The sequence below is a fragment of the Aythya ferina genome, assembly GCF_964211825.1.
Source record: "Aythya ferina genome assembly, chromosome: 20".
NCBI lineage: Eukaryota > Metazoa > Chordata > Aves > Anseriformes > Anatidae > Aythya > Aythya ferina.
The window spans coordinates 2,856,317-2,875,653 of NC_140318.1; the positions used below are offsets into that span (position 1 = coordinate 2,856,317).

Genomic DNA, 19,337 nt, shown 5'->3' on the forward strand with positions numbered 1-19,337 from the left:
TTCTGAGTGCTGCCCAGAGTGGTTGTGCTGCCTGGGAGCTACCCAGGGCCAGGGAGTGCAGGCACTCGCTGTGATAGAGGCAGGGGTTGGCTTTGCTGCTGCAAATCAAAAGAATGACACGGATTTGTGGCCTATCATCTTTGGCAGCCTCCTTTAAACTGCTTATTTTAAAACAGGATAAACAGAGGATTAATAACCTTGCAGAGCACAGACAGCCCGGTTCCTCCCAGGTCAAAGGGAGCAGGGAAGCCTCAGCAACATCCTCCCCCCCTTGTCCCCAGCAGCTGGGTGACAGCTTTGCCCCCAGCCCCAGCACCCTGCCTGCCTCCCCACGCTTCAGCCCCGTCCCCTGCAGCGTGCCTGGCACAACCGGGGGGCAGAACCCTATTCCTGAGGGGGCACAGCCCTGCCAGCAGCAACAAGGGGCTCCCTCCATCACCCTTGTGCCCACTGATCCTTCCCATGTGGGGTCTGGAGGGACAGTGCAATCCCAGGGCACCTGCACATGTCCAAGGGAAGCTCTACTCCCAGAGGAAAAGCTGACCCCAAAAACATACCCCAGAGGTGAGCCGTGTCCACCCCAGCCCCCAGAAGGGTGTCCTGCAGGCACAGGGCATGCCCCGATTCAGCTGTAGGAATGAAGCCATGCTGACAGCCGGCTTCCCCCTGCACCGCTTGGATTAGGAGGGTGAGATTTATGGGGATCAATCGGAATATTTTATGAATCTTCAAAATAAAATCATTTCAAGGTCAAGTCATTTTTCAGAGGGATTGAGACTTTGCTTCCTCTCCCTCCCTCCCCCCCAAGTAGGATAGCAACACAGGTTCAGAACACATTTGCAAGTTAAAGCTGTCACTAAATGCACCATCTCACTCACTGAACACAAACAAGTATTTGCTAGTGAGCAACTGCACAGCATAAGGGGTTATTTCATGCAAGTCCCTGCATCGCTCACTCATTTCAGGGCAGATTTTCTGCCAAGCACCAGTGAAGAGCCCCAGAGACTCTGGGTATGGTGGAGGGGTGTGTGAGGACGAGCAGGAAGGTCCCTTTCACACTTCTCCTGCAAGACCTTGCTGACTTGGAAATGCCACATTTTCAGCAAAGCAGCAGCACGTCCAATAAATCACATCTGCACACGGCTTTATTCAGAGGCACTGACAGTTTAGGATTGACGACACCCAGGGCAACCTCGTGTCAAGCACTCCTAATGAAAACTATCCCATTTTGCTCCAGTAGTAGCAGCTGCCAACAGACATAATCTACTGGCATATGGAGAAGGCCATGCTAATCCCTGCAAGGTCATTAACAAGAGGGTGAAAATTACATGCAAAGCACCAGCTGTGGCATCCCCTGCTCCCTCACACTTGATGTAGCAGGGGCAACAGAGGTGAAAAATGCAAGTACATCTCAGCAGGCCAAGTGTTTCTGGTAAGAGCACAGCTATTTTCTCCCTTCCCCAAACCAAGGTTCGGTCCTGCTGAAATTCCTCCTGTGCAGGAGAGCTGCCTTTTACCAGTGTTGCCTGGTTTTGCAGTCAGAAGTGGCTCAGGGGAGAGGAGTCCTGCAGGGACATCATCTCCTGTGTCCGTGCAGCACTCTGCACTCACACTGATGCTTGGCAGGTAAATGCATCCCTCAAACACTCATTTGTGCCCTGGCTGGCCAGGACACTGGACAGACACCTGAGCACAGTGGTCCGAATGCCTTTATTGCAGCAAGGAGCAGCACTGCACAGGGTGAACGGGAAACATCTCCACCCCATCTTCCCTCCGGCCCTTAATCTGCAAATAAACTCTGTCCCCATGGGCTTCCCCTCAGATGTACGTACTGTAACATTCACATGCATGTGAGCTCTGCTTCCATCATCCCAAACTCCCTCCCAAGGAATACCTTACCATCATATTTTCTTAGGAACTCAGGTTCTGTTTTTGTCTTTTCATTATATCACACAAACATTTTTTTATAAGCAATAAATTAAAAAGTCTGTTAAACAACCCCAGCAACTACCTAAAACAAATCTTTTCCAATTTAAATCCCAGCCTGCCTAATGATCAATCCCATAAGCCCCATTATTGTTAACATTACTTTGGGTAATGTTTAAAAACATTAATTTAAAAAAATGTAATAGGAAAAAAGCTCTTTAAATAGGCAAAAAGATAAATGGTCTCCAGCAGCATGACCTTTTTCCATACCACAGTGACATTGAATCATTTTAAAGTTATTTACATTTTCACTCTTCCTTGGAAAAATGTTGACAAGGCTTTCACGGGCCGTAATGGATACCAGCAGCATCTATGGGAAGCGTAACTGCATCAAGAGCCCTTCCTCAATTCCTCTTCCCTGCCTCACGCAAAGCAGCTTTAATTAATGGAGGCGAGGTGACTTCAGAGCAAGGCTTCTCATTAGCACGACTGATCTGTGGGAGGTGACACAGCTCCCCAAAACACATCTAAGGCAACCTGCAGCTATTTTTTAGCACCAGCATCTTTCTACCTCAAGCGTATGTGTTTTTAGCTCTGCTTTTCAGGGCTGGATTTGAGCTCGGGGCCTGTAGCTGCCCTCAGGCTCTAGGTCTGTCTGTGACAGCTGAAGAATACCAGAGATAACGAATGCCTGGCTTTGCTTTCCAGCCCACTGGTGAGGGCAGCACCATGGCACATCACGCCTGGCACACAGAGTACAGCAGACACACAGGGTACAGAACTTGCATGCACACAGGGAGCAGAGAAACCTTTCAGAAAAGCCTCCTGCACACACACATGGCCTGGAGCAGCAGGCTGGGTCATGGCTTTGCCCATAGAGGTGATACCCTGAGACCTGCAGCTTCACAAAGCCTCTCCCCACAGTGGGCACCTTCCTGTGCTCAGGCAGGACCAGAGACTCCTTGGAAAGCCTTGGGGTCCGGGTGGTTTTCCCTCTCCCCATGCCCTGATGGAGGACAATCACTCAGGTCCTTTTGCTGGGAAGGAAAGCATCTCCCTGGGGAGGCAGGTGCTGGCTCCGGGCCTTCATCAGCCCCCAGCCACGTCTCCCTGCCCTCTGCCCCAGCCCTAGCAGGGAGCACACAGCCCTACCAGGGCTCCCTGTACTGCAACTCGATCCCTGCATGCCCTGATACAATATTTATGGAAGGAGCACGCCAGCCCACGGAGCCGCAGGAGCGATCGCCTTCCAGCTGTGCTGTGCCTGCAGGAGAAGCAGGGGCTCAGACACACACAGGTACAGAATCACCTCGCACCTGGATCTACTGCCCCCAGTCCCCTTTGGGCCACAGGGACCCCTCTTGGGCTGCACACCTGAGGCAGCCCCAATACCAAGCACCAGCTGCAAAGCTCCGAGCTTTGATATTTCAGTGGCAGCTTCTGTGAGTGCCATGGGTCACAGAGAAATGCAGGAGCCTGCAGTGCTCTGCTTGGTCTGAGCAGTGCAGCTCACACAGAGGACATAACCCTCCCTTTTATACCAAAGGGTGAAAGAAATACCCCATCTGATCAAAGCGTATCCAATTAGAGCTCCTGAGTTAATGAGATGCTTCAACTAACACAAGGGGTTTTTTATTATTATTATTCTTTCCCCTGAAAATGATGATTGTCCTGTTGGCAAATCCAGTGATAACAAAACCTGCACAAATCTGTTCTGATGAGTCTGGGCTACTGTTGTGCCTCCAGACCGAGCCACCACAGTCCTGTTGCTGCAGCACAGCTAATGCCGGCATCCCACAATTAGCAGGCAGCATATTAATCCGTGCAAATAAATGAGTCTGGTCCTCTAGTCCAGAAAAACACTTGGGGGACCAATTCTTTATTTCTGAGTGTATGATTAGTACAAATTAAAACCAGAATAAGTTTTAATTTTGCCATATCGGGCAGCTTCATCAGAACAATCTTATCCCCCAGAGCCAAGTCCCAGTAAGAGCATAACGGGGAACATTTCAACAAGCAGCATGATTAGGATACTCCAGGAAAATTAATTTTGAAGCTCATGAAAGCCTCCTGTCAGGAACAGGGCACAGCGAGGAGGCCACACTCAGAGAGAGAAAACGAGAAGGCCGTGCCAAGTGGTGCTGGTGGCAAGGAGCAGAAGCAGGGCCTGGCTCTGCCCCAGCTGAATCACACTCATAAAAATCCCCATTTAGTGTAGGGCCAATTCAAAAGGATAAACTCAACAACTGGAGCCTCATCCCCACAGGCCAAGGCCTCACGTGGCTGGGGGCTGCCCACAGCCCTCTGTCTTGTAATGGGGGGCCACTTTTGAGACAACAAAACTCATAGAATCATAGAATCATAGAATCACAGAATATCCTGAGTTGGAAGGGACCCTTAAGGATCATCAAGTCCAACTCTTGACACCGCACAGGTCTACCCAAAAGTTCAGACCATGTGACTAAGTGCACAGTCCAATCTCTTCTTAAATTCAGACAGGGATGAACTAATCAAACTAATGATGGTTAGCCACTAACCACTAAATCCTGGCCCAGGTTGGGGCACACAGAAGGAAAACCAGCCACGTTTTGTGTCCTCACAAAATGGAACCACTTAACAACTGCAGCCCGTCAACCCAGGCAGTGTTCAAGGACAGGCTTGTACACTCCACTGCAATCACCTGAGCTGAGCTTTTTGTCATTGTTTCTCTTCCGTTACAGTTAGGAGAGGCACAAGATGGGACCCAACCTCCCCGTGGATAGAAGTCACACCTTGCTCAGCCCATGGCCTACGTGAAGGCCAGGATGACCTAAGGGAAAGTCCGAGCACCTCAGGGAAGCCCAAGCACCCCAACCCAGAGGTGAAACCAGCCCCAACCCATGCCTTTGGGACAAGCCCTGCAGTCCCTCACTGACCTGCAGCACCTGAGGGCAGGCTGAGGCCCAAGTCCTAAACCCATGCTGCAGGAAGGATGTGGTGGAGCAGCAGGACATAGCCCAGGGGAAGGGGGACAATCAGCAGGAGCCATTAAATGCCCCCAGCCTCACCTGCAGAGCCAAGGTGGCAGTGGTTGAGGTGGGTTTGTCCTTAGAGAGGCTGCAGAGGATCAGCCCTCCCAGGTGGGAACCAGGCTCCCACCCCAAATACGACACAGTCCCATTTCACCCCGCTACTCTGTACCTCTGCTAAATGCCCCCTGATTTACCCCGGTGTAAGAGGGGGGAGCCTGGCGCTGCACCCCCACGCCTGCCGTTAATGAGTATTCCCCCGACGTGCTCTTTCCGTGGATTGAGACCCACATCCTCCCTTGGCAAAACAGAAGTGATTCCTGAATTAATTTAGATTTCCCGCTGCCTCGTTAGACCAGCTGGATATGGCACGCTTCATCTTCTCTGCAAACAGTGCCGCCGTCCCTCTGGGACACTCAGCACTTTATAAACCTGTCAAGCCCTTAAAGCCGGCGACCGTGAGGCTTCGCCATGCAGCGCGTGGAGGTTTGTGGCCACACACACGCCAGCCAGCCCCGGAGAGCAGAACCAGCACCGAGGGCTTTGAGAGTTTGGGGACGTTGTTTTGTGCCATGGTTTCATTTAGGAGCGAGGAGAAAAAAAAAAAAAAAAAAAAAAAAAGCCCTGCATGATTTATTTTAAAGCATCCAAGCTGCTGCAAACTGCAACGCTTTGAGAACATATGTATATACATGGGGGAGAGGAGATTGTCTCCAAAGCCATTTGCATTTGTTCCCCTCCCTCCCTCACATGGTGTTCTGCAAAGGACTCATCGTGGATACAGCAGGAGTACCTGCAACGTCTACAGGCATCAGACCTCTGGGTGCACAGCACCCCATCCAGACGGTGTTCATTTGCAAAACACGCTGTCCTGCCAGCACCTCCAAGGCTGATTTATTTCCTCTCCTCTTCCCTCAAGCTTCCCCAGACACGTTTTGCACAACCAGCATCAATTCAGCATCTCACCACCTCCCTCGGGATGAGGGCTCCCCGCCACCCCTGGTGCTTGGGGGGGTCCCCAAAGGGGTACAGGTGACAAAGCCCCACGCGTGTCCCCGGGGCTGCTGCTGCCGCTGCTGCTGGGCCCAACGCGGGGTCTGGGCGCTGGATGGAGCCCAGCTGGAGCCCAGCCTTGCCGCCCCCGCAGCCGTTTTTGCAGCCGAACAGGTCGGCGTCTGATGGAGGCTCTGCCGTTTGGGTCCCCGAGGGATTACGATGTGACTGCAGCAGGTCCCGGCTATTCTCCGCGGCCCGGCGTGTTGTTGCTTCATTAAACGCCAAATTGTTACATTAATTCTAACTGCCCTGTAGAGATGTAGCTGTCAGGAATGATTTACTCGCCTCCAGCTGACTCAGAGACTTTCTGCAGGCTCCTGCAGGCGGAGGAGCCGGGGAGGGCAGAGCCTGGGGACGCGGGACGCGTGTCCAGCCGGGCAGCGGCAGCAAGTGACTGTGACATCCCCGGGGAGACAGAGACGCTTCTCAGACAGCAGTGGAAAAATAACCAGGAAGCTAAAAAAAAAAAAATAATAAAATAGAAAAGGTGTGGAATTTGTTTGTATTTGGGCTGGGGACCAAGGCTGCCCAGTTAAAGCAGCATCGTTCCTGTGGCACTCACCGAGCTGCCTCTGTCCCAAGCCTGCAATCACTGCCTCACCCTGGGGAGGGGGATCAATCACACAGCGTGTCCCAAACCACCCCTGCTTCCCCCCCTGCTTTCCCTGGGTTCAGAGCAGGAATCCCAGTGCCTCACAACCTGGGATCAGCTGTGAAGAAGGAGGCAGCCGGGTCTCCTCCGATCGGGTCTGCAGCACCAGGGTCTGTTTGATCCGCTATTGGAAATTACCTGCGCCTTCATTCAAAATGGAAAGAGAGCTCACGTACAGAAACTGCGTTCTAACACGGAGAACTTAATTTAAATCCAGAAGCCTCGCATACTTGGTTATTAAAATATTTTTCATCACCACGTTGTGAAATGCTGAGCACAAAAGCAGCGAGTGCTTCATGTGCCCTAAATCAACGCCTTTGCTGGGCTCTGTTCCCTGTCCACTACATCTGTGCCAACAAACATGCCTGCGTGTGCTTCAGCACAAAATGCATCCCACTTAGAGACATAATAAAGATGTCAGAAAGAAAAAAAAAAAAAAAACTAATTTAAACACCTTTGCTTTTTTTTTTTTTTTTTTCCAGCATATTTTTGCTCGTTTGGTTTTCCTGTCATGTTTTAACAAAGCCATTTGCTGCCTGTGAATGTTGTTTCGGTGCATAAATTGTGCAGGTCTCCGCTTTCCTGCCTTCCCTGGGCTGCGCAGGCTTCGCCGCGTCAGGTTACGGCCGCGAGGAGTTGGCTCCGCTCCGCCGTGAGCAGGTTGCAGAGCTGAGCCCGTGGAAACTGAAAAAAACTCAAACAAAAGGGTGGCGGGGCTCTCGCCTGGCCTGAGAAGTCTGCCTGTCACAGGGAATCAGGACAAGAAAAAATTAGTTATTTCTGCTGCTTGGCATGAAACCTAAACACTTTTTGCATCTGCAGGGAACACGAGCTCAGGGCACAAGGACTCATGAAATGTGAAATCGCTGTTCAGAAAGAAAAAATTTGTACGTTAGATTTTCCTCCTGGAGAGCACAAAAAGCCTTACCTCCTGTCATGCACTCACACGAACCAGCGGAGGTTATAAAGCCCCCCCTGCAAACCGAGCAGTGCAAAGCCCCTCTTCCTAATTCCGCCTGGGCTTTACAAGCTGTCAGTCAGTTGCATGCTGTTAGTTTTATTTGCTTCTTCCAAATTGGTTTTCTTTTTAACAGGAGGAAAGCATTTATATTAATGGCACCCCTGGGCCTCAGCCCTGGAAGGAGAGCAACCCCCGACTCCTGTGGGATGGGACGGGACGGGACATTATGGGACAGGACGGGACAGGATGGGATGGGGTGGTCGGGGAGCTCCTCTGCATGCAGGCAACTGTGAGCACCACCAGGACCTTCCAGCCCCTTCTGCCATTCAGCAAAGCACAAAGGAACAGGGGGAATTTGCATTTATTCCTTTCTTAAATCCAGGCATCCCCAGGCAATTCCCCAAGCGACCGGAACACTGTCGGGTGTTTGCTGGGGGGGAAACCAGGATAAAAATCTACAGAGTACTTGTTCAGTAACTGCAGTCTCTGAACAGTGGTTTTATAACAGCATCATCAGCCTGAATTAGACTACATTTCTGTCTTTCTGCTCTTGTTTTCTTCTCTTCAAAGTCAGTCTTTTCTAGGAAATTATTATTTATACTTTAAGTGCCAAATGTCTCAATGCAAAACAATTAGCCTGATTTGGACGGGGTGTTTCTAGATCAGAGAAATAGAAAAGGAAAAAAATAATAATAAAAAATTATTGACAACAAGAACTCTTTTCTTCTTGGGCGAAGCTTTGTCATCTGATTTTTAAAATCCCATAAATTTCTGGTTACTTCTTATGGTTCAGTAAGAAACGTCCCTGCAATGTGGCCCCGAGCTAGCAGCAACAGTTGTCCTGTCACTCCCTGGTGCTGGTGCAGGCAGAGAGCAGCTCCTGAGCCCTGCTGCTGAGCCCAGCTCCAGCCTCAGGCCTGGCAGAGGCTGATTTCAGCATCACCCACCTGAGATCTCCCCCGGGAGCTGAGGCATGAGGGGTTTCACACCAGCAGCCACACGGTGCCACACTGCAGGGTTTTTCCCTGCCTTGCCATAGCCCTTGGACTGCGTCTCGTGCAAAAAGAGTGAATTCTGCGTCCAAATCTGTTGTGCTTTGGGCGCTTTAGCCCCAGTCCCGGTGGCAGCAAACCCCCAGGAGCTGTGTGCTGGCAGCTCTCCCTGCAGCAGCAGCAGCCGTGGGCATCGCGGGGGTCACAGCTCAGCCCCAGCAGGCTGCTGACAGCACACAGCGAGCACAGGCTGGACGTGCTGCTTCTCAGATGTGATGTGTGTAAGGGGAGACGCTTGGACAGCACTGCTGGCTGTCTGCATTTTGCATCCGCTCCTGCAGGCTAAGGGAAGGGGCACAAACCCTGGGCACAAACCCTGGGCACAGCTCAGCGCTTCCCTGCCCGGCTGCCCCCTGCAGAGCCGCCTGGGCTGTGAGCGCTCGGAGCTGCTCACAAATGTGCCCCAGCTTCCTGGGGCAGGGAGAGGCTGGAAGCCCACGTGCTTTAAAAAATATCTCCCACCTGCTTCTTAAATCAGACTTCAGTAAAGAGTTTCCCTCTGCTCCGAGCTGTGTGACTGGAGGCATTCGTATATGAAGACGCACGCGTGCATGCACCTCTCATGCGTGTGTATGCACACAGAGAATGTGTATGTTTGGCCAAACTTAATTCCATAGTGTTTTGTTTTTTTTTTTTTTTTTTTTTTTCCTTGATTTCTCTTTGAAATATTTCAATATATGTTACACTGTTCCCTGTGCACAGCTTCCAGTTCACAGCCGTACAACACCAGGCTCTGGGAATTGCTCTGGCTTTGTCGCCACAACTTTCTGCCTTACCTATTTCTAACTTTGCAATGAATGCTGAAAATAACCATGACCACCAAAAATGATCAGGGGCTGTGCCTGCACTGGGCAATGCTGTTTGGATCTCCCATGGGCTGCCAGCCTCTAAAACCATCATTTTTTGTTTCTGTTCATCAAAATATTTTTACATCAGTGGGATTGCTGCTGTATTGCTGGGAAGAGTGCGCTTTGACACTTTGGTGGATCAGAGCCTCAAGTTTTGAGGGCTTTTTCTTTTATTTCCAGGTGTGATATTTACCTCTGTTGATGCTTTTGATGTGAATTTAGCAGAAGACTATTTAAAGCTTAGCTGACAAATTTATTTGTAGTCTTGAAGTATTTGATCATCAGAGAGAAAGCGAGAATATAAATAAAAGACACGGGACGTTCACATCATCTACAGTAAATTCAACCATTTTTACAGGTAACAATATACATAATGCCTTGCCTTTCCTCACAGTCGGCTCACACCGTATCTGTGGGATGACACAAATGCCTCAGACAGAGAAGTGCCACCAGGGAGGCGAGCGCTCTCCACGAAGAGGAGCAGCTGAAACGGAGCCACCGGCCCCTGCCCAGAGCCCTCCTGGGAAGGAATTTGGCAACAAGACATCAGGACGAGTCTGAGACGCTTTGCAGTAAAACTCTTGCAAAGGGAATTTAAAGAAAAACATGAAATTCACAACCCAGAGCCACTGGTGTTCCCGGGCCAAGAAAAAACACCTCTTGCCCTCGTGATAAAAGTGTAGTTATTTGGTAATAAATACAGCTATTCGCAGTTTAATGCTTATCTGGAAGAATTAAACTAGGAATCTACAAATTAAAAAGATGAGAAGCAGAGTTAACAAATGAGCTTCACTTTACAAAGGAGAAGAGTTGCTGATCAGCGATTGGCATATTAAAGAACATTTCATTTTAGAAAAGTGAACGTAAATTGGAAATAAAACAAAACATACCGCATCGGTGCGCTTTTAAAAAATCTGCTGGAAGAACAGAGAGGTTTTCTACCATGGGTTTCTGAAGTGATTCACTATCAACATTTCTCCTATAGAAATATAGACATTGTCACACCTTTTACTGTGGATGAGGACTTTATTTTCTCTTAAAAAGGTTTTCGGCGTGGATGGGTGACGGAGCAAGTCCTCGCTTTGGAGAATGCACTGACAACAGAAAGCAAAATACCTTCTATCAAAAATGTAAAGCACAAGTCTCGGCGTTTAGTAAAGACACAATGACCAGTTCGTTTGGACGTCCCTTATGCCGTGGTCTCCCTTTGACCGCCGTCCGCTGCTGACCCACTGCCGGGCCGCCTCCGAAAGCCCGTCGGTGCTCGCCGTGCCGGTGCCTTCCTGCCCCGCTCCGCCTCACGGCCTGTCCCTGCCTTTCCTCCGGGAGCAGACGGTGTTTGAGAGCGATGGGTCCTTCCCCTTCCCACTGCACGGTGCTGGATCCTGTATCAAAACTGAGCGTGGTCGACTTCGTCCAGCCACGAGGCCGGGCTGGCAGGAAAATCCGGGTACCCCCCGCTGCTGCCGGTGGAGAGGTCGGAGCTGGGTCCGTTCCCAGCCAGGACCCTCATGGGCTGGGGCACCCCCTGTCCGCCTTGTCCTATGATGCCCAGGCTGTTGTCGGGATAAACCAAGCTGGAGATTAAAGGCTGGTGGCCCGGCAGCGCTTGCAAGGAGGCTGGTGACTGGGGTATCCCGTAGGGGCTGTTGGAGCGCAGGTCGTGGTACTGGTCCTGAGCTGGGATGCCGCTGTGATCCAGAGCAAAGCTCCCGTTGGTCCCAGCCTGCCTCCCCAGGGCCGGGGATGCCTCGCTGAGGTTGCTGTAAATCCCGTTGGAATGGCTCATCTCCGACATGGAGGGCTCGTCTGAAAGGGAAGCGCACTGGTTGTACTGGGAGAGCACCAGCACCGCCAGCAGCAGCACGGCAGCTCCACGAGCCCCGGGTATAAAGGGATGAGATGGATGGAGCTGAGCAGCCCCACGCTCGCTACTTGTAATTCCTTATTATTCCTGTCCTTGCTGACGGGTCTCTGTAGAAGGCCACGGGATTATTTTGTCTGAGTACAAATGTCTAATACATTTTGGATCTAAAAGATGTGCACGAAAAGCACAAAAAGCACATATTAAAATGTAAGACTCTGATTTAAAAATAATCCTTCAAAGGGCAGCGTGAGTTCAAGATCTTTCACTTCTGCGTTTCTGTTTGGCTTTGAGGTTTATCTTGAATTTTGCTGCCTTTTTTAGGAGCTACCTGAGCTCTCACCAGCTCGAGAAAAACTTTCCATTGCCCAGAAAAAAAAAAATAAAATGAAAACCTATTAAATCTCAGCAGTATTTGTTGGCTCAGGAACAGGCTAATGAAATGTATTTGTATGACTTCAGAATACTTCTGAAAAATATTTTTTAAGTTACCAGCAAAAATTGTTTGCTTTCATCAGGGGTTTTACGGACGGCGAGAGCTGCTCTGTTGCCTAGGATACAAACCTGTTTCTGGCATCAAGCTATCAATAATTGTTCAACGTTTTTTAGTTATTATTTATAGTATATTCATATTTAATGACGCTGGTGCGCAGTGTGTATACACAGGCTTGAAAATCAAACAGTATTTAGGGACACAGAAGAGAAGCTGGAGCACGGAGCTGTGTGAGCAGGAACACACGTGCCCTACAGACGGGTGGGCACAGGTTTGCATCTCAGCTTCTCTCCTGGGCTCGTGGGAGCGATGCTCACGGCTCAGCCCTGCAGTAACGCAGCCCAGAAACCCTCAGCAGAGCCCCTCTGGTGCTGGGGCTGCTCTGGGCACAAGCTGGGGCCATGCAGGATGCGGCCCCTGGGCACAGCAGCAGCCCCCAGCACAGGGCCAAATCCTGCTCCTGCAGCAAGCTGCCCTGGGTCTGGACAGCCGGGCTAGGTGAGAGCAAAAGCAGGTGTGGTCTGCCCCAAAAATGGGGCTGTGCAGCCCCAGCCTCCTGCACGAAGCCATCTCCTTTGTGCACAGAGCAGAGGGGCAGCTGCTGTTTGGTTCTGTGGGAGCTGGAAACTTGTGGCCACGCGAATAAAACTGCCTCTAAGGATTTAAAAAATCGACATGCTTTTACTGATGCTTCAGCTCAGTGCTTCTGGGCTCTGGGACTTGAATTCCTAAGAGCCCCTTGGAAAGGCAGCTCGGACACCCCAGCAGCAGCCAGGAGCATTCCCCAAACCGGAGGCAGCCCCCATGGGGACGGGTCCTGCACCCCGCAATTCCCCCACCACGGCAGCCCCCGAACTCAACACCTCTCCCCCAAAGCCCTCCTCTCCCACCCGGGGAACCTGCTTTCACATATTCCGGCCGAAAATTGCCATCAGGATAAATAAAAGGAAGGTGAAACTAGACAGCAAAGCCCCGTCGGGGACCGACCTGTGAAGGAGACCTCGGCGTCGCTGTCGGGGCCCTCCTCCTGGATGCTGTCCTTGTCGGACTTGGAGGCGCCCCGGGAGCGCTTCATGTTCCTGAAGTATTGCCCCCACCGCTGCCTCCCCGCGTCCTTCTTCAGCCTCTTCTCCTTGGCCCGACGGTTCTGGAACCACACCTGCGAGCAGGGCAGGCCGGCAGCTCGCTCCGCACCGATGGGGCCCCCCTCCCACCTCAAGGTGTCCCCCCAAATCCCCGGGGGCTCACCTGCACCACCCGCATGTCCAACCCGGTCTCCGACGAGAGCTGCTCCCGGACGTGGCGCGCCGGCTTGGGCGAGTTGTTGTAGGCGTTTTTTAGGGTCTCCAGCTGCTTGGCCGTGATGGTGGTGCGGGGCCGCTTGGCCGTCGATTCAGCCTCTGCCGACGGGGGGGTGAAATCAGCAGCCGGGTCCCCGAGGGGAGCCGGGACCCCCGGCTTCACCCCACGCCCCCCACCCCGACGGCAGCGGCCGCCGGCCCCGCTCCCTCCCCGCAGCTCCCGACGGGCAGGGGGGGCCCTGGCCGGACCTCCCCAGCCCCCCGGGGTTTTAGGGGAAGGGACGGGGGGGGGGTACCTCTCTGCTTGGCCGTCTCGTAGTCGGCCTTGCAGACCAGCCTGCTGTCCTCCATGAGGTAGAACTCGTCGCCGGTGGCCAGCTGCCGCTTGCAGACGATGCAGGCGAAGCAGTGCAGGTGGTACACGAAGTCCTGAGCCCTCCGCACCACCTGGGTCGGGGGGATGCCCTGCTGGCAGGCGGCACACTTCGTCCCGAAGCGCCTGGGCGGGGGGGGGGACAAGCGGCGGCCGCTGAGAGCGGAGGAGGCGGCTGGGGAAGAGGGGGGGGGACGGGACGGCGAAGGCTGGGCTGCTCCCCGCGGGGCTACTACCGCTCGGGGATACTACACCTCGGGGCTACCACCCCTCGGGGATGCTACACCTTGGGGCTGCTACATCTCAGAGCTACTACACCCCGGGGCTACCACCCCTCGGGGCTACTACACCTCGGAGCTACCATCCCTCAGAGCTGCTACACCTCGGGGCTGCCACCCCTCGGGGCTACCCCCGCCGTGCCGCCCCCTCGGGGCTACCCCTCGGGGTTACTACCCCTCGGTGCTCCTACCCCTCGGGGCTACTACCCCTCCGCTTACCCCACCGCCCCCTCGGGGCTACTACACCACGGGGCTACCCCTCGGGGCTCCTACCCCTCGGGGCTCCCCCGCCGTGCCTCCCCTTCGGTCCTGCCCCTCGGTTCTGCCCCCTCGATGTTTTCTGCCCCCTCGGTTCTGCCCCCCGGCCCCACGCACTTGAAGAAGTCCTCCTTGCAGTACACGCCGTCCCCGCGGCTGAAGCACTTCTCGGCCAGCTGCGTCTGGCAGTCGGAGCATTTCAGGCACTTGCTGTGCCAGTGCCGGTCCAGGACCTTGAGGATGAACCTGTCCACGATGTGCTGGTTGCAGCCGGCGCACAACGGGATCTCTGCGGGAGGCAGCCCCCCGTCAGCCGCCGCCCCCACGGCCCCGTTTCCCCCCTCCCGACCCCGGCCCGGTTCTCTCCGGGTCCCCCCCTTTGGGGACGGCCGGGTTCCGAGACGAAAAAATGTCTTTTTCGTTCAATTTCGTTGGAGCGGCGCCCTGCGAGCGGCCCTGAGCCGAGCTCCCTCTGCGAAGAGCCCGGGGGCGACGGGGAAAATAAGAAGGGAGGTGACGGGGGGGGGGTGGGAGGAATTAACCCGGGCCGAGCCGAAAAGCTCGAGAGTCTCCTCGCAGTTATTCCGTTTTTTTCTTTTTCTTTTTTTTTTTTTCTTTTCTTTTTTTTTTTTTTTTTTTCTTTTCCTTTTCTTTTCCTACGCTTCAAAATTTCACCTGCAAATAACGGCGGGGCAGCCTAGCCGGGGTGGGCTAGAAAATTTCTATAAAAATAACGAAAATTATACTGAAAATAAAATGCAGCGGGATTGTCTCCTCGCCCCGCAGATATCGGTAAAGATGATACAGAAATATCTGAGATAGGGACACGGATAGAAGTAGAGAGAGATGAAAATGAACTGATACGCAGATAGAAAATGAAAATGTGCAGATGTATCGCCGTAAATATACGGCTATCGATATTTAGGCACAGGTGGGTAAAATGTAGATACGGAGGTACAGAAATAGAGCTGCATCGCTAAAGGTACAGCCGTGGGGAGCACCCGGAGCAGATGCAGATAAAGGCGGCCACAGGGGGGTCCGTACGCGGAGATAACGGCACGGAGCGGTACGGCCGGGCAGGAGCGGGGTGGGGGAGAAGTCCTTACAGCCGAATCCTCCCCGCAACACCCGGCCGCGACCGAGCAAAAAATGCCCGCACAAAAAATACCCGAATAAAAATAATATATATATATTTTTTTTTTTTTAAAAAAAAAAAAAAAAAAAAGAGCAAAAATCGCCCGAGCTAAAAATTTCCCGCAACGGCTCCGATCCGGGCAGCGGCGGCGGCCGGCTCCGAGCTGCCCGGAGAGACCGGGATGCCACCGGCACGGCCACCGCCACCGTCCCCGTCCCCGTCCCCGTCCCTTACGCTGCTGCATGGTGCCCCCGGCGGCTCGGCGCACTAAGGCGGGGCGCAGCCCCCCGCGCATCTTCCGCATCTCCGCAGTCGCCGCCCGTCCCGTCGCGGCCGGGGCTCGGAGCCGGGCGCTGCCCCCCCCTACACCCCCCAGACCCTCCCTGACCCCCCCGGGACCTCGGCGGCGCTGGAGCCCCCCCGGCCGCTGCCACCCTCGCGGTGCCGGGGCTGGAGGCGGTCGCAGCGCGGTATTTTCAGCCGCCGGCCGTGCCCGCCGTGCCGTCGGGCATCGCTGCGAGCCGTATTTAACCCCCCCGGGCCAGCGGCACGTCCCTGTCCCTGTCCCTGTCCCCGTCCCCCCCCTCCGCCCCGCCGCCCCTTCCCGGCTGGGCACGGCGACGGCTCCGGGGTGCTCGGAAACGAAAGCCGGGCGGGGCCGCCCCCCGACGGGGCTGGGGACGGGCAGGGGGCCGAGCCGGGCTCCGGGACACCGCCGAGGGGGGCACCGGGGGGGTTCAGAGGCGACCGGTGCCCGGATTTCGTTGTGTGCCGCCGAGCGAGGGTTTTGCCGAGGGAAAACAGCACCGCGCCGCTCCGCGCACCGGGGGCACGAACGGACACCCACCCGGCCCCGGCACCCCAGCTCGGTGAGACCCCCCCCCAGCTCTCCAAGCCCCCCCAGAGCCTCGCCGAGCCCCTGGCGTTGCCTCCCCGGCCCCCGGCCCTATTTACGGGCATCGCGTCCCGCGGGGAGCCGGCGCTGCGGTGCGGTCGGTTCCTACCCCCGGGGGTTGGCCCCGCGCCGGTTTTCGCCTCCTGCCCGCGGGGCCAAACGCGCAGAGACCGCGGGGAGGCCGCGGGGCGGCGGAGCGGGCGCTAAGCGGGGGCAGCGGCCCGACGGCGGGGGGCTACCGGGCTGCCCGGCCCCGCTGCTGCTGCCTCGACGGCTCCGGCCCCGTCCCGGTCCTCGTCCCGGTCCCGGTCCCGGTCCCCGCTTCGCCCCCTCCCCGCTTTCGTTCGAAGCCCTCGCACCGAGGGAGCGCGGCCCCGTTCCCTCCCGCCCCGACGTCTCCGCCGTTTGTTAAAGCCGGGGGAAAAACGCGACTACGGGAGGAATTACCGGGAGCCTTTCCGGAGGGGGACGGAGCCGGGGGATTTGGCGCAGGGGGTGGCGGCCGCCGAGGAGGAAGGGTCGGGAGGGAGCCCCCCCGTTTCGTGCCGCATCTCCTGCGATGCGCGGGGCCGCTGAGCCCCGCCGGGATGGACCCGACGGCAACGGGGAATGAACCGAAGGAACCCAGGAACCGAAACGGGATCCTGGGGAGGGGGCGGCTGGGACCCACGGGGGACACCACGGGGAAACGGAGGCGGCGGGCGGCGGAGCTGGGCCCCCTCGGTGCCGTCGGGGCTCCCCCAGCTCCCCGCAGCACGTCCCGTGGGTGCCCCCGGGGGTGCGCGGAACCGGGGGATCCCGTGGGCTCCCGGTGTGTCCGCGGGGCTCCGCGAGGCCCCCCCCTCACCTGGGCTCCTCGGGAAGGGGCAGAGCTCCGCTGCCTTCTCCGAGCCGGCTCGGACCCTCTCCAGCAGCATCGCGGCGCCGTCCGAGGTGCGCGGGGGCTGCGCGCTTGTGGCGGAGCCGCGCGGAGCCGAGCGGGGAGCGCCGGGGGCTTGGCCGCCGCCCGGGGCGGAGCGGGGAGAGCCGGGGGGGGCGGGCCGGGGGCGGCACCGAGCCGTCGGGCCGGGCACAGCTGGGTCGCGGTGCACCGAGGGGCTCTTTAGCATCACAAAAGAGCTCGGGGAGGGAGGGAAGGAGGGACCGGGGGGGGGGAAATGGGGACGTCCCACGCGTGTTCAAGGCTGTCACCACCGGTAGCAGCCGTCCCCTGGTGCCAAAAAGCCCCCGCCAAGCCCCCGTGGGGGATCCGCGCTGCAGTCGGGGCCCGAGGGAGCCCCCGTCGGGTGGAGTCCCCCCCCCCACAGGGCTGGCAGCCCCCCCGCCGCTCCTCTGCCTGGATTTCGTTTGTCCCCGCGGCGCCGGCATCCCCCGACGGCAGCCGTGGGGTGCTGGGGGGTTCGTCCCCCTCCTCTAATTAGTTAATGAGCGGGGAGAGGACGCGTGTCTGAGCCGTGGCGATCAGCGCCCTGCGGCTGGCAGAGGTTAATTGTGTTAATTGAGGATGGGGAGGACGTGGAGTTGTGTGTGTGTGCATTTGTGTGTGTGTGCGTGTGCACGTGTGTGCGTGTGCGTTTGTGTGTGCCTGGGTATTTGTGTGTGTGAAATTTGTGCATTTCTGTGTGCACGCACGTGCAGGCTCCAGATGTGCAGAGCCACGGTGCGTGCACATCGGCGCAGGGCTGGGCACACACGCAATTGCGTGCACTTGTGGGTGTGCGTGTGTCCACACACAGCCTGCGTGTGTCTGTGCCAGGCTGTGCTCGGCTGTGCAGGGCCGTGTGTCAGCCCCTGTACCCGTGGGGGTGTGCGGGTTTGGGTCTGCACACGGCTGTGCGCGCCCCTGCGAGCCCAAGTCTTCTGCCATTGCACTCGTGCTTGGATGATCTTGGGGGTCTTCTCCAACCCTGATGGTTCTGTGCTGTATTCTGGGGATGTTTGTGTGTGTGCACACGTGTGTGTGTGTGTAGGTGTTGGGGTGCGTGTGTCTGTGTCCGTGTGCAGCCCGGTGGGTGCGTGCGTGCGCGCTGCTTGTCCCAGGCAGCCGGAGCTGATAATTGTGGTTGTTACTATGAGCCCGCTAATCCCCCGAATCCCTTTACCTCCTGCTCGCAGGGGATTACAAATTAATAAAAGCAGCTTAGGGGTGGGAGCCTCTGAGCACACATATGTTCCTGCCGGAGGGCAGCACGGGGACTTTCGCCCGGCGGTGGGGACAGCCGGGGAGCAGGGCCCGCGTCGGCCCCGCACCGTCCCCGGGCATCCTGGAGGGCCAGGATCCCTTTCACCCGCTCCCCTCCTGCAGCTCCTGCGTGGTGCAGAGCTGTGGAGAGTGATACCTGTGTGGCCAGGGGACAGATCCCAGCCTGGGGGACAGCTCAGTCCCATAGGGTTGGAAGATAAAGCATGGAGACGTTTTGGGGAGCAGGATTTGGGGTCCCCAAATAAAGTACCCTGGCACACCAGGCTGGAGTGCAGCCAGGGAAGGGGTGGAGCTGGTGGAGCATTGCTGGTACCGTGCCCCAGTAGTGCTGGGTATGGCAGTGAGTCCAACCGGGCATCACTGGCACCGGCTGCACTGGGGCTCCCCGACACCCCCCACGGCCACAAACAGCTCCTGGGGGCAGATGAGGGGGGCAGGCGATGACCCACGCAGTCCCTTTTAAGCTCGGTTTTATAAGTGGATTTTTAGTCTGATCCTCTAAGGAAGCAGTTTAAGAAAGGGGGTGTGTGCTGTATGTGGTGGCTGCTCCCCGCGCACGCGGTGCTGGGCACGGTCCTGGCAGCTGGGGCTTTACGGGACAAGGTGACTCCACACCATGGCACCACCTCTGCAGGTTTCCACAAAAGCCCCTTTGGATGTAAAAATAATGTAAAAATAATTGGTCACAAGCCAAGAGTGTTTCTGTCACTGCCGCAAAAGTTTACCAATGTTTTATGAAGTTATGAGAACCGTGGAAAAAAAATGGAATAAAATGTGCATGTTCCTGGCACTTTTTAAAACTAAGTACCTACATAAAATAACGGTTATGGTGGGAAATGTGTGTGTATATGAGCTATCCTTGCAATATAGTTCAGCTAAAAGGAACTTGAAAATATAGATAAAACCCCAAAACACAGCACTTTGCCCAAATGTTTGCAATTTATTTTTAACAAGCACATTAGTTTACAGTTTAGTACAAAATGGTCACTTTTCCTTCCTAGAGAGAGTTTAAAAAAAAACAAAACCAAAAACAA

The 19,337-nt window shown here is 55.5% G+C and overlaps 1 protein-coding gene across 1 annotated transcript; it reads right to left on the reverse strand.

Moving 5' to 3' along the window:
* Window positions 1-10,893: 10,893 nt before the first annotated feature.
* Window positions 10,894-17,017, reverse strand: LHX3 (LIM homeobox 3; the record flags this gene model as incomplete). Its single annotated transcript, XM_084494120.1, has 6 exons — window positions 10,894-11,312; window positions 12,848-13,019; window positions 13,109-13,260; window positions 13,458-13,660; window positions 14,188-14,359; window positions 16,948-17,017. The coding sequence occupies 6 exons, from the start codon at window positions 17,015-17,017 to the stop codon at window positions 10,894-10,896; spliced, it is 1,188 nt and encodes a 395-aa protein (XP_084350246.1).
* Window positions 17,018-19,337: the final 2,320 nt, after the last annotated feature.